At 57.2% G+C, this 19,106-nt stretch overlaps 1 protein-coding gene across 5 annotated transcripts; it reads right to left on the minus strand.

The window, feature by feature from the left end:
- Positions 1 to 1,332: 1,332 nt before the first annotated feature.
- LOC127464401 (class I histocompatibility antigen, F10 alpha chain-like) lies at positions 1,333 to 17,733 on the minus strand. 5 transcript variants are annotated; one of them, XM_051774696.1, is made up of 8 exons: positions 17,422 to 17,733; positions 15,324 to 15,587; positions 14,895 to 15,164; positions 14,374 to 14,646; positions 14,188 to 14,258; positions 2,092 to 2,128; positions 1,955 to 1,993; positions 1,333 to 1,603 (listed from the first exon to the last, which is right to left on the minus strand). In XM_051774696.1, exons 1-8 carry the CDS (start codon positions 17,486 to 17,488, stop codon positions 1,587 to 1,589), a joined length of 1,038 nt encoding a protein of 345 aa, XP_051630656.1. In that variant the 5' UTR covers positions 17,489 to 17,733; the 3' UTR covers positions 1,333 to 1,586. The 5 variants fall into 5 exon arrangements, with proteins under 5 accessions (XP_051630656.1, XP_051630654.1, XP_051630652.1 ...); XM_051774694.1 differs by lacking the exons at positions 1,955 to 1,993; positions 2,092 to 2,128 and adding an exon at positions 14,011 to 14,049 and having other exon boundaries at positions 1,333 to 1,600; positions 14,148 to 14,258; positions 17,422 to 17,732; XM_051774692.1 differs by lacking the exons at positions 1,955 to 1,993; positions 2,092 to 2,128 and adding an exon at positions 14,011 to 14,049 and having other exon boundaries at positions 14,148 to 14,258; positions 17,422 to 17,732.
- Between the last annotated feature and the right edge of the window lie 1,373 nt (positions 17,734 to 19,106).

Consider the following 19,106-nt stretch of genomic DNA (forward strand, 5'->3'; position numbering starts at 1 on the left):
TAAGCACATCCCTTGGCATTTGGGTTTTTTTCCGGGTGGTTCGCAATCTGAGAAACATCAGCAGAGTGGGAAGGAGGTCCCTGCAGTCAGAGGTCAGTGTAAAGGAAGCTGAGAGGGGAGCTTTGGTGAGAATGTTGCCCTCTGAGGGGATCCGTCAGTGTGTGCCTTCCCTGGGGGATTTCTTTGCAGTGGCCGTGCCTATTGCCAGGGGAGCAGAGCCACAGGCCCAGGAGCCGAGCGACAAGGTCAGGTGCTCTTGTGCTGGCCTGGTGGGCAAGGGCAGGGGATTGCAGGGCTCAGCAATGAAGCATTTCCCTCTTCTCTTTGGAGGGAATGTTGCACTCTGAGGTCATCCATCAGTTTGTGCCTTTGCCTCTGTGATGCTGAAAAACCCAGTCCGAAGAACTGCTCAGAGACTTTGGATCTTTGAGCAGCAAAGGGATTTATTGCCGACGTCGGCACAAGCGTGGTTCGCACCATGGAGAACTTGGTCGAGAGTTTCACACAATATCGGGGTTGTATACAATTTTCATATATGATTAAATATGATAAATCATATTCATCTGATCACAACATCTATCTATGCATATTAATAATGGGCAAAGCTCGGGCGGAGCTCAGGCGGAGCTTCTCTTGGCCCTCAGTTCTGGGAGGGGTTTAGGTGAGTCTGGGGTCTCTGCTCCTCTCCATCAGTCCCCAGTGTCCCCATCCTGGTCCCTCATGTTCCCACTCTATTCCTGGTGTTCCCGTTCCCGGTGTTCCTATTCCCAGTGTTCCCATCCCATTCCTGATGTCCCCATTCCCAGTCCCTGGTGTCTCCAACCTGCTGCCGATGTCCCCGTTCCCTTTCCTGGTGTTGCCATCCCAGTTCCTGCTCTCCCCAGGCTGCTTCCTGTGTCCCCAGTGTGGTCCTCCAGGTCCCCATTCCCATTCCTGGTGTCCCCATTCCCATTCCTAGAGTTCCCAACCCAGTTCTGTTTTCCCCATTCCCATTCCTGGTGTCCCCATTCCCATTCCTGATGTTCCCATCCCAGCTCTGTTTTCCGCATTCCCATTTCTGTGTGTTCCCATTCCCAGTTGCTGCTGTCCCCAACCTGCTCCCCATGTCTCCATTGCTATTCCTGGTGTCTCCATCCCATTCCTGATGACCCCAGCCTGTTCCAGTGTCCCCAACCTTCTCCTCGTCATCCCATCCTGCTCCTGGTGTCCCCATTCCCCATTGTCTCCTGGTGTTCCCATTTCCATTCCTGATGTCTGCAACCTATTCCCAGTGTCCCCATCCCTGTCCCCAAGGTCCCCATCCCAGCCCCCCTGTCCCCATTCCCATTCCTGGTTCCCACAGAGGAACTGCCGGATGCCGGAGGAGGAGCCAGGATTTATTGCCCAAAGCAGGAGATTTTCACACCCAAATTAAAGCCTCAGGAATAATTGTGGTCCTGGGTTTCACACAGGAAAAAGCAGGAAGTTGATCCATGGGGAAGAGCCGCAGGGGGGCCGGGGTGGGTGGGAGCAGCGGGATGAGCTCTGCCAGCAGCTCCTGCCTTTCCACAGGGAGAGGGAAGGGGCGGATCCAGCTCCAGGATCGCTCAGGTCGTGATTCCTGCTGGAATGAGAGCGGGGAAAGGAGTCACCATGTCCCTGTTCCCATCCCAGGGGATGGAGCCGGCTGTGCAGCCCAGGGAGAGTAGGAACTGCTCCGGAATCCCACCTGATCCTACTCCGTCCATCCCACCCCAATCCCACTCCATCCATCCCACACCAATCCCACTCCAGAATCCAGCCCTGGTCCCAGTCCACAATTCCACCTGATCCCACTCTGGAATCCTGCCCTGAGCTGCAATCCCCTTCCAATCCCGCTCCAACCATTAGGCCCCCATTCCCCTCTGGAATCCCGGCATCCATCCTGGGATCCCTGCACAGAGGATCTGGATCCACACACGCTGCTGGGACTCACTGGTGGGCGCGGGGTCGTATCCATTCCCCTTCCTCTTCGCTATGGAAAGAAAGTGGGATCAGCACCTGTGGCACAGGATCCCCGGAATGCTGCCGGGCGGATCCGTGCCCCTTGCCGACCCCCATCCCGGGAGTTACCGGATCGGAGCTTCCAGACACCGACTGCCACGAGGCCGATGATGATGATGATGGCAGCGATGACGGACACAGTGTCCTAGTTAGAACAGCTGGGACCGATTCCTCACTGGATGGGTGTAGCCCAAAAGTGTGTATTCTATGGCCTTCCATGCCATTTTCCCAGGAACTGTTCTCGGGGGGTGGCCTGCGAGGTGTGTTGGGTGCTCCTGTCCTCATACCCTTTTATGGAATTCCCTTCTCTGAGAATCCTCATACCCTTTTATGGAATTCCCCGCTCTGAGAGAGGGAACTAAGCATCCTTTTATGGAATTCCCCGCTCTGAGGGAATCACTGACCATTCCTGCCTTAACTGGAGAATATATAAACCTGGAGTTTCGGAACCGTTCCACCACTCGTGGGATCGGGAGAAAGGCTGCAGCTCAGCACTCTCAACCAGACAGAGACCACCACCCTCAACAGGACTGCAATCACCACTTCTGACCAGATTGTACCACCACTCTCACCAACAGGTTTTTTCCCCTCTCCCTTTACTTTGGACTCAGGGGGGGGCCCAAGGAAAACCACTTTGTTCATGCCCCAGGGTGCTGGGTTATACATTTGGGTTTTGTGGGTTAAAACCAATTGCTTGTCTGTATAATCAGACTTATTGGGCAAGGGGGCCCAAGGGGGGCCCAAGGGGGCTGGTCCAGGGGGGGAAGGGCTGCAGGGGGCGGATCCCGGAGGAGGAAACCCGCCAAAAGCGGCAGCCCAGCCGAGGGAGGAGCCGAGCGGGAGCACAAAGAAGAGCAGCCAAAAGGTCCTGGCGGTGGCTGGGCAATGGCGGGGGGGGCGAGAGCGGTTTGGGGGCCCCCGTGAGAGCCGGGGGGGAACCCCGGTAGCCGCGGAGTGGGGAGAGCGGAGAGGGGCGATCCCGGAGCTGGGGGACCCCCGGAATGCTGGAGGGGGGGAGCAGAGAGGGAGCGCCGGGCCCCTTAAGCGGGGGTCCCGGAGAGGGGGAAGGCCTTGGAGTGTGGAGAGGAGGGGGGGCCTTGAGGCGGGGTGGGAGCCGAGAGCGCCAAGAGGTTTGCGAGGGTGGGAGCCGAGAGAGGAGGGCCGGCCGGCCCCGGGAGGCAGAGTGGGGAGAAGTGAGCCCTGGGACCCCCCTGGCAACACTCAAGGGGACCCCAATGAGTGGGAACCCCCCGGAGCCGCGGGACCCCCGGCAGCCCAGAGAAGGGGGATCCCCAATGCAGGCAGAAGTGCCATCAGACCAGACAGGGGGGACCCCCCTAACCCCAGAGAGCAGAGAGGGGGAACTCCTGGGAGGGGTTTTTGGGCTGAATGTTGGTGTTTTGTGGGTTTTTATGGACACAAGATGCTTGGTGAGTCCTAGAACTGGACTTGGGCAGGAGGAACCCCCAAGGCAACGCATTCACCCCTTGTTTTTACCCCCCCATCAGGATTTCTGCTTCCAAAAGCTTGGGGGGATGGAGGAGGAGGCTGCGAGGAAGAGGAAGATGCTGTGGGCCCCCCAGGCAGGTGAGGAGGAAGTCAGTGCCCCTTTGGGTGGGTCTTTTGTCTTTTGTGACCGTCCTGCCGGGGCCGGAGTTGGGGGGATGTCCTTGGGCTTCCCTGTGGGCCGGAGGCAGATCCCCTGCGTGTCCTTGTTGGTTCCTGCCCCAGGCCCCGAGGTGAGGCCGGAGAGCGGGGAGGACAAATCCCCCCGGCAGAGCCTGGTGGGAGAGGCCGTTTTGAAGGGCTCCCCGGCGCAGGAAGGCAGCGGGGAGGAAAAGGGCCGGAGATGCCCCCGCAGGAGGGGCTCCAAAGCCAGCCCAGGGGACTGTGAGGAGGAAAGAGCCAGCGTGTGCCGGGAAGGCGGCCGGAGCTTGAGGCAGAGCTGCGAGCTGGTGGTCCCTGAGCAGCCTCCCAGCAGGGAGAAACCCTTCAGGTGTTTGGAATGTGGGAAGAGCTTCAGCAAGAGATCCAACCTCCTGAGGCACCAGCACGTCCACAGTGGGGAACGGCCCTACACGTGTGGGGAGTGTGGGAAAAGCTTCAGGCACAGCTCCACCCTCCGCAACCACTGTCGCATCCACAGTGGGGAACGGCCCTACACGTGTGCGGAGTGTGGGAAGAGCTTCAGGGACAGCTCCAGCCTTTGCAAACACCGTTGCATCCACACCAGGGAATGGCCCTACAAGTGCTTGGAATGTGGGAAGAGCTTCAGCACAAGCACCAAGCTGCTCAGCCACCAGCACATCCCCACTGGGGAACAGCCCTACACGTGTAGGGAATGTGGGACAGCTCCACCCTCTACACCCACCTTCCCATCCACATCAGGGAGAGGCCCCACAAGTGTGGGGAGTGTGGGAAGAGCTTCAGGGACAGCTCTGCCTTGACCTCCCACCAACGGACCCACCGGTAAGAGAAGCCCCGAGTGCCCCGACTGCGGGAAGAGCTTCGGCCGCTGCTCCAACTCCATCAGCCATGGGAGGACCCGCTTTGGATGATCCACAGGGACCCCCGTTGGGCACAGACCTGGTGTGCTGGTTTAAAGGTAAACCAGCAGGGGAAATGACAGCGGTGACACCTAGAATGGGATGGAACACCTGGAATGGGAATGAGAATGCCTGGGATGGGAATGGGGACATCAGGAATGGGATGGGGACACCAGGAATGGAAATGGGAACACCTGGAATGGGAATGGGGACATTGGGAGCAGACTGGGGACACTAGGAATGGGAATGGGGGCAGCAGGAATGGGAATGGGGACACATGAAATGGGAATGGGAACACCTGGAATGGGATGGGAAACTCTGGAATGGGAATGGGAACACCTGGAATTGGAATGGAGACACCTGGAATGGGAACACCTGGAATGGGAATGGGAACACCTGGATTGGAAATGGGGACACCAGGAATGGAAATGGGAACACCTGGAATTGGAATGGAGACACCTGGAATGGGAACACCTGGAATGGGAACACCAGGAATGGGAACACCTGGAATGGAAATGGGGACACCTGGAATGGGAATGGGGACACCTGGAATGGGAATGGAGACACCTGGAATGGGAACACCAGGAATGGAAATGGGGACACCAGGAATCGGAATGGGAACACCTGGAATTGGAATGGAGACATCTGGAATGGGAACACCTGGAATGGGAACACCTGGAATGGGAATAGGAACACCTGGAATGGGAATGGGGACACCTGGGCTGGGAATGGGGACATCAGGAATGGGAATGGGGACACCTGGGTTGGGAATGGAGACACCTGGAATGGGAATAGGGAAAACAGAGGTGGGATGGGAATACCTGGAATGGGAATGGGAACACCAGGAATGGGAATGGAGACACCTGGAATATGAATGGGAACCCCAAGAACTGGGAATTGGGAAAACAGAAGTGGGATGGGAACACCAGGAATGGGAGAAGGGACAATAGGAATGGGAATGGGGACACCTAGAATGGGATGGAACACCTGGAAAGGGAATTGGAACATGTGGAATGTGAATGGGAACACCTGGAATGGGAATGGGGACACCTGGAATGGGATGGGAACAACTAGAACGGGATGGGAACACCTGGAACAGGAATGCAAACCCGTGGAATGGGAATGGGAACAGCCGGGCCCGGGCTGTGTCCCTGGGGAAACAGGAGGCCAGGCCCAAAAGAGTTAACTCAGAAATTGGGGCCTGCTAACAAGCTACCAACATCCAAGACCATCTGTGCTCATTCTGTTCTACTGACTGGAGCAAAGCTTCAGAGAATAGTACAGGAACATGTCCTAGGCCTCGAGGGGATAAATTAGAGAGACAGCAGGATCAGGGAGACATTGGAATAGGAGGAATAGGCCGGGAGCCAGGGCTTTTTCCAAGCTTCAGTGAGCGGGTCAAGAAGAATGGAAGAGAAGGAAGGTCAAGCTGAGGAAGATGAGTTGAAGCCCCCAGAGCCATGGAGGAAGAGTGGAAGTACCCTCAGGATTGAGGGCCAAGAGAAACACCGCCCCAAGCCCCGCCTGAGCTCCACCTCTACTCCGCCTGTTATTAATATGCATCGATAGATGTTGTAATCACTTGAATATGCATGTAATCCCAGCTGAAGATTGTAGAAAAATGCTGATTTTGTGTGAAGCCTTGGAGCAAGTTTGTCCAGCGCCAGCTGGCTTGCTCCCAACGTTGAATAAACAAATACCTTGCTGCTTAAAGATAAAAAAGTCTCTGAGCAGTTTCTCGGACCGATTTTTCGCATTCAGCGCCCAGTCAGTCCCAGGATGATCCCAGTCACTCCTGGTCTCTCCCAGTTGCTCCCAGTTTCCTCCATGTGGTCCCACTCATTCCCAGTTGCCCCCAGAAGCTTCCAGCATGATCCCAGTTGCTCACAGCCACTTCCAGTCATCCCCAGTGCACTCCCAGTTGCTCCCAGTATGATCCCAATCACCTCCTGCATGATCCCACTCACTCCTGCTATGATCCCAGGATGACCCCAGTCACCCTCAGTGTGGTCTCAGTTGCTCCCAGTATGGGTCAAGCTTCTCCCACCATAATCCCAGGATGATCCCAGTTGTCCCCATCGTGGTCCCAGTTGCCCCTAGCACAGATCCAGTCACTCCAAGTATGATCCCAGTCCTCTCTCCTGACAGTCCCAGTCAATCCCAGTTGCTTCTACTGTAGATCCAGTCACTCACAGTTCCTTCCAGTTGCCCCCAGCCTGGTCCTAATTCCCCTTCCCGTAGTCCCAGTCACTCCCAGTATGGTCCCAGTCACCCCCACCATGGTTGCAGACACTCCCAGTATATCCCAGTAGAGCCCTCAGCATGCTCCTAGTCCTTCCCAGTCACTCCCAGTGTGGTCCCAGTAACATTCCAGTTTCCACCAGTATGATCCCAGTGACTCCAAGGCACTCCCACTATATCCTATGTGGCCTCCAGTTGCTCCCAGTAGCCCTCGTTGTGGTCCCTGTTGCTCCCAGTCTGATCCCCGTTGCCCCAGTTCTGGTCCTGGAGGGTCCCAGTGGGCTCAGATCCTGCTCCCGGGGGGTCCTGCTGGGTCCCAGTCCTGGTCCCGGTGTATCCTGGTGTCCCAGTCCCTCCCAGTCCATCCCAGTCCATTCCAGTCCATCCCAGTCCATCCCAGTCCCTTCCCAGCCGTTTCCCAGGTCCTACCCCCGCCCCCAAGATGCTGACGGGGTCGGGGCTCCGTCTTTGGCTTCGTCTCCCTGGGCCTGCCTGGAATGAAGGGGCCGCTGGGACACTGCGGGACCTCCTGAGAGCAAAGGAACCCCGGGAGAATTTGGATACTCCTGGAATCAAGGCACAACTGGGACACTGCAGGGCCCTATGGAAAAAAAGGAACCTTGTGACACTGCGGAATTCCTGGAATCCAGGGGCCTTTGGGACATGGGGGCCTCATGGAACCAAAGGAACCCTGAGGTGTTTCCGAAGGTCATGGAATCAAGGGGCCACTGGGACACTGCAGGGCCTCTGGGAATTAAAGGAACACTGGGACACTGGGGCAGGACATCCCCCTGCAATGGCACCAAGACAATGCCCCATTTGCAAAGGGGTCAGTGCTGAGCTGAGAGGGGGCCAGGACAAGGCAGGAGATGTTGGACCCCAGACTGGTTTCACCCCAAATGAAGCCCCTGATGGTGAGGGAACCCCTGGAGTCCAAGGCCTGTCAGTCCATGGGTTTCTACCAGAAAGGGCCAGTCCCCTTTCCCAGGGGCAGGTTCTTCCAACAGAACCCTTCTTGGAGGGGTGTGGAGATTCCTGCCTTGGCTGGGGACCCCCCAAGGTCACTGCTGGAGGTTGAGAGCAGAGATCTCCCCACGAACGCTGGTCTGGGGGAGTGTCAGAGACTGGAACAGTTAATGATTTCTGCATTCTTAGAGACTTCTGCAGGCTTTTGACTTTCTGATGGGCAGCTGGACCCATCCCCCCTCCTCCAGTGCAGAAGATGTCAAGCCCCCAAAAGGCGGGAGGAGCCGAGTTTACCACGCCCTCCACATGAACTCCACGCCAAAAAGGGGGACACCCCCCTATGGAAACAACTCCCCGCCTTGGGGAGGTGCAAAGGATATGGATATTGACTGGTGACTTTGGGGGTTTGGGGGGGATTTTTCCCTCTTCTCCCCCCACTGCCTGCGGATCCAGACCATTGCTTTTTACATGGCTGGATCCAGTGGGCGGTGACTATTTACGTTTTTACCACTCTCATCTTTTCTTCTTTCTTGCTCTCCCTTACTCTTACCCTGTCTTTCTCTCCCCTATGCATTTTTCTTCCTCCCCCGAAAGGTTGGCCTTGTTATATGACAGCCCCCAAAATGCTGCAATACCTGTTGATACAAAATTGTTCAAATAAACCTTGTCAATATGTTTTCAGACACCGATTATTCAGTGTCGTTTCACTTTAATCCAGCCCAAGGGAATTATTGATAAAACCTGAGTTACCCCCCCGCATTTTTCCTAGGGGGGGGTCGTAACAGTCACTGCTGTCCCTGTGATGTCACTGCTGTGACTGTGATGTCACTGCTGTGTCTGTGATGTCACCGCTGTGTCTGTGATGTCACTATTGTCTCTGTGATGTCACTGATTTCCCTGTGATGTCACCGCTGTCTCTGGGATGTCACTGATGTCTCTGTGATTTCACCGATGTCTCTGTGATGTCACTGCTGTCCCTGTGATGTCACCAATGTCTCTTCAACCAGATTGCAACCACCACTGTCAACCAGACTGCAGATCACCACTCTCGACCCAACTGCAACAACCACTCTTGACCAGACTGCACCACCACTGTCACCAACAGGGTTTTTTTTCCCCCTCTCCCTTTACTTTGGGCTCAGGGGGCCCAACAAACACCACTCTGTTCATGCCCCAGGGTGCTGGGTTATACATTTGGGTTTTGTGGGTTAAAACCAACTGTTTGTCTGTATAATTGAACTTATTGTATTATTTCATGAAATTGTTATTCTGACTGTTATAGATTAGGAAATCAGGGGGAATTTTTCTTCCCCTGCCCTCACTCCAAGGGAAAGAAAGGGAGTGAGCAGGGGAAAGGGAGGTCATTAGCATTACAAGAGATGTAGCCAACCTAGGGTAATGGACCCATTGGAGAAAGAGGGGGCAGGGGGGGGCTGCTTCCCTGGGTGCAGACAGGCATTTTGTTGGGGAGGGGGGCCGGAGGTCTAGCTTGTTTTTTGGCTGTTAATTCTGGGGAGTTCGGCCTCTCGACCTGCTGGCTTCGACCTGCCTGACTGTCCCTCCCGCCGGAGCTGCTGTTTCATCGGAGAGTTTTGCTTGCCCGCGGGAGAGGAGGAGGAGTTGTTTTTGGAGACACCACCGCCTGAGACTGCAGTGAGTCCCCGCCACTTGGGACAGCGGTGAGTTCCCGTGGGAGTGTGCTGCCTGCCTTCCTTGTGGCCCCCACGGAGGCGAGGACCCCCCTCATCTCCTTCTCGGCTTCCCCCGCGGTCCCGGGACCGCTCTCTGCGGCCCCTCTGCCCGCGGGGACTGACGGGCCCACAGCGCCCCCTGCTGGCCACGGCCGGGCACTGCAGGTCCTGCAGCTCCAGCGATCCCACAGCGCCCCCTGCTGGCCACGGCCGGGCACTGCAGGTCCTGCAGCTCCAGCGGCCCCACAGCGCCCCCTGCTGGCCACGATTCGGGCTGTGCCGAAGGACAGAGCAGTGTTCTTTTGGACTTGTTGTTGTGGTGGTTGTTGCTGGCGTTGTTTTGGTTCGTGTTACTGTTTTTTTGCCAACATACATATATCTTTTAATAAAGGGTTGTTATTTCTTCTGTTTTTCCACATTTTCCTCGTGTAAAGCCCCTTAATTTGACATTACAATTGCAGAGAGAGAGGAGTTTGGTCTACCTCATAACTCATCCTCTTTAGCAAGCAGTCCAGTCTCTCTAGACAGCGACAGAGGGATTGATATGGGATGGGGTAACACGGTTGGGGATGTGCAAACATTATGCTACAGGGTAAGGGATAGAATGCAGCTCCATTAAAATCTACAATCACTACACCACTACTTCTAAAATCTACCAAAGTTAAAAATTCCAAAAAGCTCTGAGGTATCACACCTCTTCTTTTACAGTTCTATCACAACTTTTTATAAGTCAATTGTATTATATTATAGAGCTCCATTTCTATGTTGGGTAGGTACACCTTTTATATATATTTATATAACTTTTATAAACCTTTTAATGCCTTAATAAAATCCCAGGGATCCTGCTTGGAACTCCCCACATCCAGAGACTGAGAGGATCTCCCTGAATAACACTTTCAGTGAGCACTGGAATCCTCAGGGTCCTGGAACCCCTGGGGGCATCAACAGCTTTGTCCCTCCAAGTGGGTCCCAATTTGTTTCCAATGGTTCAAGAATACAAAATAAACCAAATACCAGTTTCCAAAACCAAATCAACTTCTTAGTCCAGAAATCACAAGTTAATATCCAAAATACCAGAAAGGATTTCTTCAAGATTCTTTCTTTGCAACCTGAAGTACCCATAATACAAAATAAATCAAATACCTGTTTCCAAAACGAAATAAAACAAATACCAGTTCCAGAACCAAATAAACCAGTGAGTCCAGACTCCCAAATTAATATCCAAAATCATGGCTGGGCTTCGCAAAGGTAGATGTGGGAAGGGCTCTGCCCACATTTGGTACAAGCACACTGGTGGCTAAAGAGGCCAATACGAGATAGACACGTCCAGTTGCAAAAGGCAGAGCAGAAAGACTCCTTGGATGGGATGGACAGGACACGGTTCTTTCTGCGTTGTCTTTTCTCCTCGATGCTGATCCTGCTGCGTTCTCAAAGGAAGCAGCAGCGTTAGAGATGGGGTGTCTCCAGACCTCCCGACTGGAGGCCAGAGTAGACCAGTGATGAAGATCAATATGGCCAAGGCTGAGATGTTGTTTCAGGCAGTCCTTGTGTCTCCTCTTCGGGGCTCCTCTCTTGCGGCAGCCGGTGGCAAGTTCACCCCAGAGCACGATCTTAGGGAGGGGGTGGTTGGTCCTTCATCCTGGAGACGTGCCCTGCCCAGCACAGCTGTGTTCTCAGCAACATGGCCTCAATGCTTGTGACTGCTGCCTGTTCTAGAACAGATGGATTGGTCACATCATCTGAGCAGTGGATGTTTAGGATTGTACGGAGGCAGCGTTGATGGAAGCGTTCCAGGAGTCGCAGGTGGTGGCTGTAGATGACCCAGGATTCGGACCCATATAAGAGAGTAGACAGCACAGTGTCTCTGTAAACACTGATCTTGGTGCTTTTCTTCAAGTGTTTATTTCACCAAACTCTTTTATGGAGTTTTCCAAAAGTTCTCTATGCCTTTGCTAACCTGTTGTCCATCTCCCCGTCAATCTCACCATCCGAGGAGATGAGGCTCCCTAGGTAATTAAACTGCTGGACTGCTTTGAGCTCTGATTGGCCAATGGTGATGTGGGGATGATGGGGGACTTCCTGAGGTGCAGGTTGATGGAGAACTTCTGTTTTCTTTAAGCTGACTTCCAGTCCAAAGAGCTCAGCAGCCTCAGCACAGCAGGATGTTAAACGCTGCAGAGCTGCTTCTGTGGGAGCGACGAGGGCGGCGTCATCAGCATAAAGCAGCTCCTGGACAAGATGGTTTAAGGTCTTGGTGTGGGCCTTCAGCTGCCTTAGGTTGAAAGGGCTTCCATCAGTACGGTATCAAATGTAGATCCCATCCTGATCATCGAGGTCTGCCGTGGCCCTTTGGAGCATCCTGCTGGAAAAGATTGTGAATAGGGTTGGAGCGAGAACGCAGCCTTGTTTCACACCATTGGTTATTAGAAAGGGCTCAGAGAGTGCATTGCCATATCTGACTTGGCCGTGCTGATCCTCATGGAGTGAGATGATCTCTTTGAGGAACTTGGGGGGACAACCTAAACGTTCCAAAATCTGCCACACACCTTTCCTGCTCACAGTATCGAAAGCCTTGGTGAGATCAGCAAAGGTTCCATAGAGACCTTTGTTCTGTTCCCTGCACTGCTCTTGCAGTTGTCTGAGAACAAATCCCATGTCTGTGGGGCTCCTGTTGGTTCTGAAACCACATTGGCTTTCAGGGAGAATTCCTTCTGCTATAGCGGATTTTAGTCTGTTCAAAAGTATTCTTGCCAGGATTTTGCCAGCAATGGGGAGCAGAGTAATACCCCGGTAGTTTGAGCAGTCTGATTTATCTCCCTTCTTCGCATACAAGGTGATGATGACTGCATCACCAAGGTCTGATGGTATAACCCCCACCTAACTCACCCTGGGGTGTCATTCCTTTTGACTCAGTCGTTAACCCAGCTCAGGTTAATGTCTTTCTCCCCCTTAACCCTCTGAGGGTCGGCTTGACTCTCTCCTGGAAAAGCCTTTCAACAGGTCCAGGTACCAGAGAACCTTTCAACAGGTCCAGGCTACACCAGAGAGCCTTTCAACAGGTCTGATGTGCCCGGGTCACACTGAGAGGAGAAAAATTCTCACTATAATTTCACAACGTGGGGATGGTCACCATTTGACTCACCCTCAGTGTCAGTTTTGGACTACACCGATTACTCCACCACATCCAAAGGGTCCTTGTCCCTGACGCCAAAAACGTTACAACCCACCCCAGAAAAGGGGGGGGGTAACCCAGGTTCTTATTAATGAATCCCTTGGGGTGGATTAGAGTGAAACGACACTGAATAATTGGTGTTTGAAAACTTACATATGTAGGGTTTATTTTAGAACAATTTTGTTTCAAAGGTAAACAGGTACGAGGCCATTTTGGGTGTTATCATCTGCATCTCTCATCTACAACAATATGGCATAAAGAGAACCTTTGGGGAAAATGCATAAGGGAGAGAAAGGAAAGACAGGAGAAGGGTAAGGGAGAGGAAGGGAAAGAAAAGCTGAGAGTGGACAGATGTCTATAGTCACTGCCCATGGGGTCCAGCGATGGAACTTGGGAGTTGCAGCTCCCATGTCTGTCAGATGAAGTGGTGGCCTTGATCCACTGGGGGTGAGGGAGGGAAGCCCCCACACTCAGGGAAGTTATGAGTTATTATATCCATGGACAGTGTCCCGGGCCATGCCACGAACCCCCAACATCTCCCAGGCCTGCACAGAGTTCCCGTGAGGGGCAGGGAAAAGGTTTTTTCCCACCTTCCAAGGTTGGCAGAGGGGGATGGGCTTCGATGGGCCATGCCATGAACCCCCAACACCTCGGACAGCCCAGAGCAGAGTTCCCGTGAGGGGCCTGGTAAACTCGGCTCTTCTCTCCTTTCCAGGGCTTGACACCTTCAGCAGCACTGGAGGGGGAGATGGGCCCAGCTGCCCATCAGAGGGATAATGCCAAAGTCCTGCAAAAGCCGGCCAAAGCCTCCTGGCAATCCCAGAATGCAGAAATTATTGACTGTTTCAGTCTCTGACAGGTTCACACAGGAAAAAGCAGGAAGTTGATCCATCGGGAAGAGCCGCAGGGGGGCCGGGGTGGGTGGGAGCAGCGGGATGAGCTCTGCCAGCAGCTCCTGCCTTTCCGCAGGGAGAGGGAAGGGGTGGATCCAGCTCCAGGATTGCTCAGGATGTGATTCCTGCTGGGATGAGAGCGGGGAAAGGAGTCACCATGTCCCTGTTCCCATCCCAGGGGATGGAGCCGGCTGTGGAGCCCAGGGAGAGTAGGAACTGCTTTGGATTCTCTCCTGATCCTGCTCTGTCCATCCCACCCCAATCCCACTCCATCCATCCCACACCAATCCCACTCCAGAATCCAGCCCTGATCCCAGTCCACAATTCCACCTGATCCCACTCTGGAATCCTGCCCTGAGCTGCAATCCCCTTCCAATCCCACTCCAGCCATTAGGCCCCCATTCCCCTCTGGAATCCCGGCATCCATCCTGGGATCCCTGCACAGAGGATCTGGATCCACACACGCTGCTGGGACTCACTGGTGGGCGCGGGGTCGTATCCATTCCCCTCCCTCTTCCCTATGGAAAGAAAGTGGGATCAGCACCCATGGCACAGGATCCCCGGAATGCTGCCGGGCGGATCCGTGCCCCTTCCCGACCCCCATCCCGGGAGTTACCGGATCGGAGCTTCCAGACACCGACTGCCACGAGGTCGATGATGATGATGATGGCAGCGATGACGGACACAGCCACCAACACCGGGCTGGAATTCCAGACGGATTCCGGCTCTGGGAAGGGCAGGAGGGGCAGGAGGGGGAGGGTTACCCCCATCCCCCTCTCCCACACTCCCAAATTCCTCCTTCCCAAACCCCCAGTTCCCACATTGCCCGTTCCCAGCCTCACCCCAGGCGAAGATCCCGGGCTCCGGCATTCCGGCGTGCTCCACCCGGCACCGGTACTGCTCCCGCTCCCCCGGCAGCGCCTCGATCCTGGCCCAGCTGTGGAAGGTGCCGTCGCTGTTGGGAACGATCTCGCCCCACTCCGTCTCCTGATCCCGCAGTTCATCCCCCTTCAGCCAGTTGATCCCGATCATCCCGGGGTAGAATCCGTACACGCGGCAGGACAACGTCAGGATCCCGTGTTCCTCTTTCCCGGACAGATGGACATCGGGGGGCTCTGGAATGGGATAAGAGTGAGATCCATCCATGGAATTCCCATGGGAATGGGACTGGAGTTAGATCCATCCACGGAATTCCCATTGGAATGGGACAAAAGTGGAATCCATGCATGGAATTCCCACGGGAGTTGGATGACTCAGATTCATCCATGGAATTCCCATGGGAATTCCCTTGTTCCTCAGTTCCACCCTCCCAAATCCCACATTCCCAAATCCCACATTCCCATGGGAATTCTGTCTCACTCACCTTTGCGCTCCAGCGCCTCCCACCCATATCCAACGTATTTCTGGAGCCATTCCACACAGCTCTGTGCCAGCTCGTGCTGAAGAGCCTCGTACCCTTCAGATTTCCATTTCCTCTGGATGATCCGGGCAGCTCCATCGGCCGCCATGAAGGTCCCAGTCTCCGGGGAGAAGGAGATGAAATCCTGCCCATCAATGCCGTACCGAAGGGTTCTGTGGACACTCCTGTCGGACAGGAGGTCACAGCCAGAAAGTTGCTGCACTGTGTGGAGACCTGGGGGGCGGGATCGGATCCATGGAGACCCTGGAATTCCAGCCCTGTGGAGCCCCAGAGTCTGATGGAGACACACAGAGCCTCATCCCAGCCTTTGGAGCGCCTTGGATCCCCATCCCAGCCCCACACATCCCCCATTCCCCGGCTCCCCCCACTCACCCCCACTCCAGTTGTACCAGCCCTGTGCTATCTCCAGGTTGTCGGCATCAATGAACCGGTTCCTCTCATTGATCTGGGTCTGTCCATCCCAATATCCTGGCTCGGCTCCGGCCGCCATCCACGGCGTCAGCGGCTCCGTCCGGCCCCGCTCGCTGTTGTAGCGCACGAAGGGGATCCCGTCCACGTATCCCATGGACAGGAATTGAGGGATCCCCAGGCTGGGCTCCGTCACCGCCACATCCAGGTAACGCAGGGAGTGGAGAACTGGGGGGACACGGAGATTTGAGAGGTCTGGGGGTGTCCATGGGTCGAGAAATGGGAACTGGGAGAGCTGGGAGAGCCGGGAAGAGGGTTTGGGGTTCCCAGGGAAGTTGGTGCAGGGGGTGTCAGTGCTGGGGTAGGGGGTGCCAGGGGTCCCACTGCACGGGATTGAGGGTTCAAGGAGGTCCCGGCATCAGGGAAAAGGGAGATACAGGGATTGGGAGAGGTGGAACTGGGGGGTCCAGAGGGTCCCTCTGCCCAGCAAAGGGGGTCCAGAGGTCCCCAGGGTTGAGGAAACAGGGTGGGGAGATGTGAGATGGCCGGGAATGGGGGTCCAGGGTGTGCCAGGATCAAGGAAAAGGGGACATCTGGGAATTGGGAGAGGTGAGATGGCCGGGAAATGGGCTGCAGGGGGATCCCAGTGCCCAATAGGGGCGTGCAGGGGGTCCCAGTCGCAGAGAAGGGGGTTCAGGGGGGACTGGGTGGTGGATAAGGGGGTTCAGGGGGGTCCTTGTGCCCAGGAATGGAGGTTCAGGGGGGTCCCAGGGTCAGGGGAAGGGGGGTGAGGGCACTGTGAGAAGTGGGATGGAGGTTCAGGGGGTCTCTGTGCCCAGGAAAGGGGGGTCCAGCGGTCCCTGGTGTTGAGGAAAGTGGGGGCTGGGGGCTGGGAAAGGCGGGAATGGGGGTCCAGGGGGTCTCAGGGTCAAGGAAAAGGGGGCTGTGGGGACTGGGAGAGGGAGGATGGCCAGGAAAGCAGGTGCAGGGGGGTGTTGGTGCAGGATAAGGGGGTTCAATTGGGTCCTGGAGCTGGGGATGGGGGTTCAGGGGGATCCCAGTGCCCAGGAATGAGGGTTCAGAGGGGTTCCTTCCCAGGAATGGGGTTCAGGGGGGCTCCCAGTCCCGGGAATGAGGGTTCAGGAGGCCCCAATGCTGGATAAGAGCATTTAGGGAAGTCCAGGTGCTGGGGCAGAGGGTCCACGGGAAGGTCCCAGTGCCAGGAAATGGAAGTTCAGGGAGGTCCCGGTGCCCAGGAATTGCGGTCGAGGGCGTTCCCGGTGCCTGGGACCCCCCTGCAGGAAGCACAGGGAGGGGAGAACTGGGGGGCGTCACAGAGATTGGCGGGTTTGGGAGGTTCAAGGGTCAGGGAGCTGGGAGAGGTGGGATTGGCAGGAAAAAGGTCACAGGGGGGTATTTGTTGAGAATAAGTGGGTTCGGAGGGGTCCTGGAGCCAGGGATGGAGGTTCAAGGGGTCCGGGTGCAGGATAAGGGGGTTCAGGGGGGTTTCCGTGCCCAGGAATGGAAATGAGGCGGTCCCGGTGCCGCATAGGGAGGTTTAAGGGGATCCCGGTGCTGAGGGAGAGGGTGCAGGGGGGTCCCGGTGCCCGGAAATGGAAGTTCAGGGGGGGTCCCGGTGCCCAGGAGTGGGTGTTCAGGGGGGTCCCGGTGCCCAGGAGTGGGTGTTCAGGGGGGTCCCGGTGCCCAGGAATGGGTGTTCAGGGGGGTCTCCTTCCGGGAATGGGGGCTCAGGGGGTTCCCGTGCCCAGCAATCGGGATTCAGGGGGTCCCAGTGCAGAGACAGAGGGTGCAGGGAGGTCCCAGTGCCTGGAAATGGAGGTTCAGTGGAGTTCCCGTGCCCAGGAATGGGTGTTCAAGGGGGTCTCGGTGCCCAGGAATGGAAATGAGGCGGTCCCGGTGCCGCATAGGGAGGTTTAAGGGGGTCCCGGTGCGGAGGGAGAGGGTGCAGGGGGGTCCCGGTGCCCGGAAATGGAGGTTCAGGGAAGTGCCGGTGCCCGGCAATAAAGGCTGAGGAGTTGCCCGTTCCGGGGGTCCCACTTACCCTCGGGCTGCCCCATCGAGACCCCCAGGAGCGCCAGGAGCGCCCCCAGCCCCAGCGCTGGAGCCATCGCGCTGCTCCGCTGGCCCCGCTGGGCGCAGTTCGGGAGACGCGGAAGCGAAAGTGGCCGAGGGAGCGCGGGGGGCGAGCACGGGGGAATTGCCGGGAATGCCCCGGGATCCCCTTCGGGACCCCTCCCGGCACCGCCCCGGGTCCCCCCGCCACCCCCGGGCCCCCTGGACGGGCCCGAGCGGCGGGACCCCCGGGCCGGACCGAGCTGAACTGGCGGGCCCTGCGCTTAAACTCGGCCTTAAAGGCGCCGCTTTGGGGCCAAAGCGGGGGAAGCGCCGCGATCAGCGGATGCCGCGGGGGCGGGGGGCGATCTCCCTGGGCAGTGCCCGCCCTGGGTAGCCCCCACTGCCCCCCGCAGGGGTCCCGGGGTCAAGGCAAAGGGGGGCTCCCAAAGCCCCTGCCAGGGGGGAGCGGGAGCTGGGGCAGGAGCTCCGTGGGGAGAGAAAAGGGGGTGACAGCGGGATGGGGGTCCCGGGGGGGCACACACGCTCCGGGGGGACACACGACCCCCGGGGACCCCTCTCAGCTCCTCCCACGGGCGGAGGCCGAGCCCCAGCCCAGGGAGACGAAGCCAAAGACGGAGCCCCGACCCCCGTCAGCATCTTGGGGGGGCGGGGGGGGCAGGACCCGGGGAACGGCGGCGGCTGCTGGGAAGGGACCGGGATGGACTGGGATGGACTGGGATAGGCGGGGACAGTCTGGGATAACCTGAGACAGACTGGGACAGACTGCCGCCAGCCTGAGCACATCGCCAGGGCTGTTTCCCGTAAACCGCGGCCGGCTCAGCACAGGGAGCTGGGATTCTGGGCCAAGCCGGGCGGGCACTCGGGGAGGCGGTGGCGGAGCTCGGGCGCGGCCCCGGCGCGGCTGGAGGGGGCGGGAGGGGGGTCCGGCGGGTTCGTCCCGCCCTGTCCCCTCCCCAGGGCCCGCGCAGGGAGCGGCTGCCCGCGGGCTCCTCCTTCCCGCCCAGCCCCGGCGGGCTCGGAAGGAGCCGCTGCCGCAGCAGCGCTGCCTCGTCCCGGCTCCTCTCGCCCCGACCCCTTTGGCTGCCCCGGGCCCGCCACTGGTCCCGCCCGGGGGGGACCGGCCTTGCAGCCGCATCGGCTGCTGCCACATGGCCCTGCTGGGGCAGGGCTGGCACGGGAGGGGCTTGGAGTCCCTGCCAAGCCGAGCCGGGCTGGGACTGAAAGACGCGGACCGGGATGGACCGGGCTGGGAATGTACTGGGATGGGGATGTGGGATGGACCGGGATGGGGGTGTTGAGCCAGATCGGGGGGGTGGGGGCTGGGCTGGCCCAGGATGAAGCAAGTTTGCATTTGAGCTTACTTCTCTCTTCCCAAGATTGCTGTGCCAGATCCAGAGGGAATTTGGGAGGGGGAAGGAGGATGTGAGACTAAGAGGAGCAAGAAGAAGCAGCTTTCTCCTGCACGTCCTGCTCCGTCTCCCCTGAGCCTCCACCTCTAGCCCAGCCCAGCCTGGGGGTCCCACTTTGGGGTCCCCGTGACCCCCAGGTGTCTCCTTGCAGGGACCCCTCAGGTCAGGGCTGAATTACTCTTGGATTTGCAGACAAAAAGTGGAAGTTCCTGGTGACTGGTTGGATTCCCTCTCCTTTGGT

Source organism: Manacus candei, unplaced genomic scaffold (assembly GCF_025592945.1).
Source record: "Manacus candei isolate 608988 ecotype Guabito, Panama unplaced genomic scaffold, ASM2559294v1 h1tg000219l, whole genome shotgun sequence".
Taxonomy (NCBI): Eukaryota; Metazoa; Chordata; class Aves; order Passeriformes; family Pipridae; genus Manacus; species Manacus candei.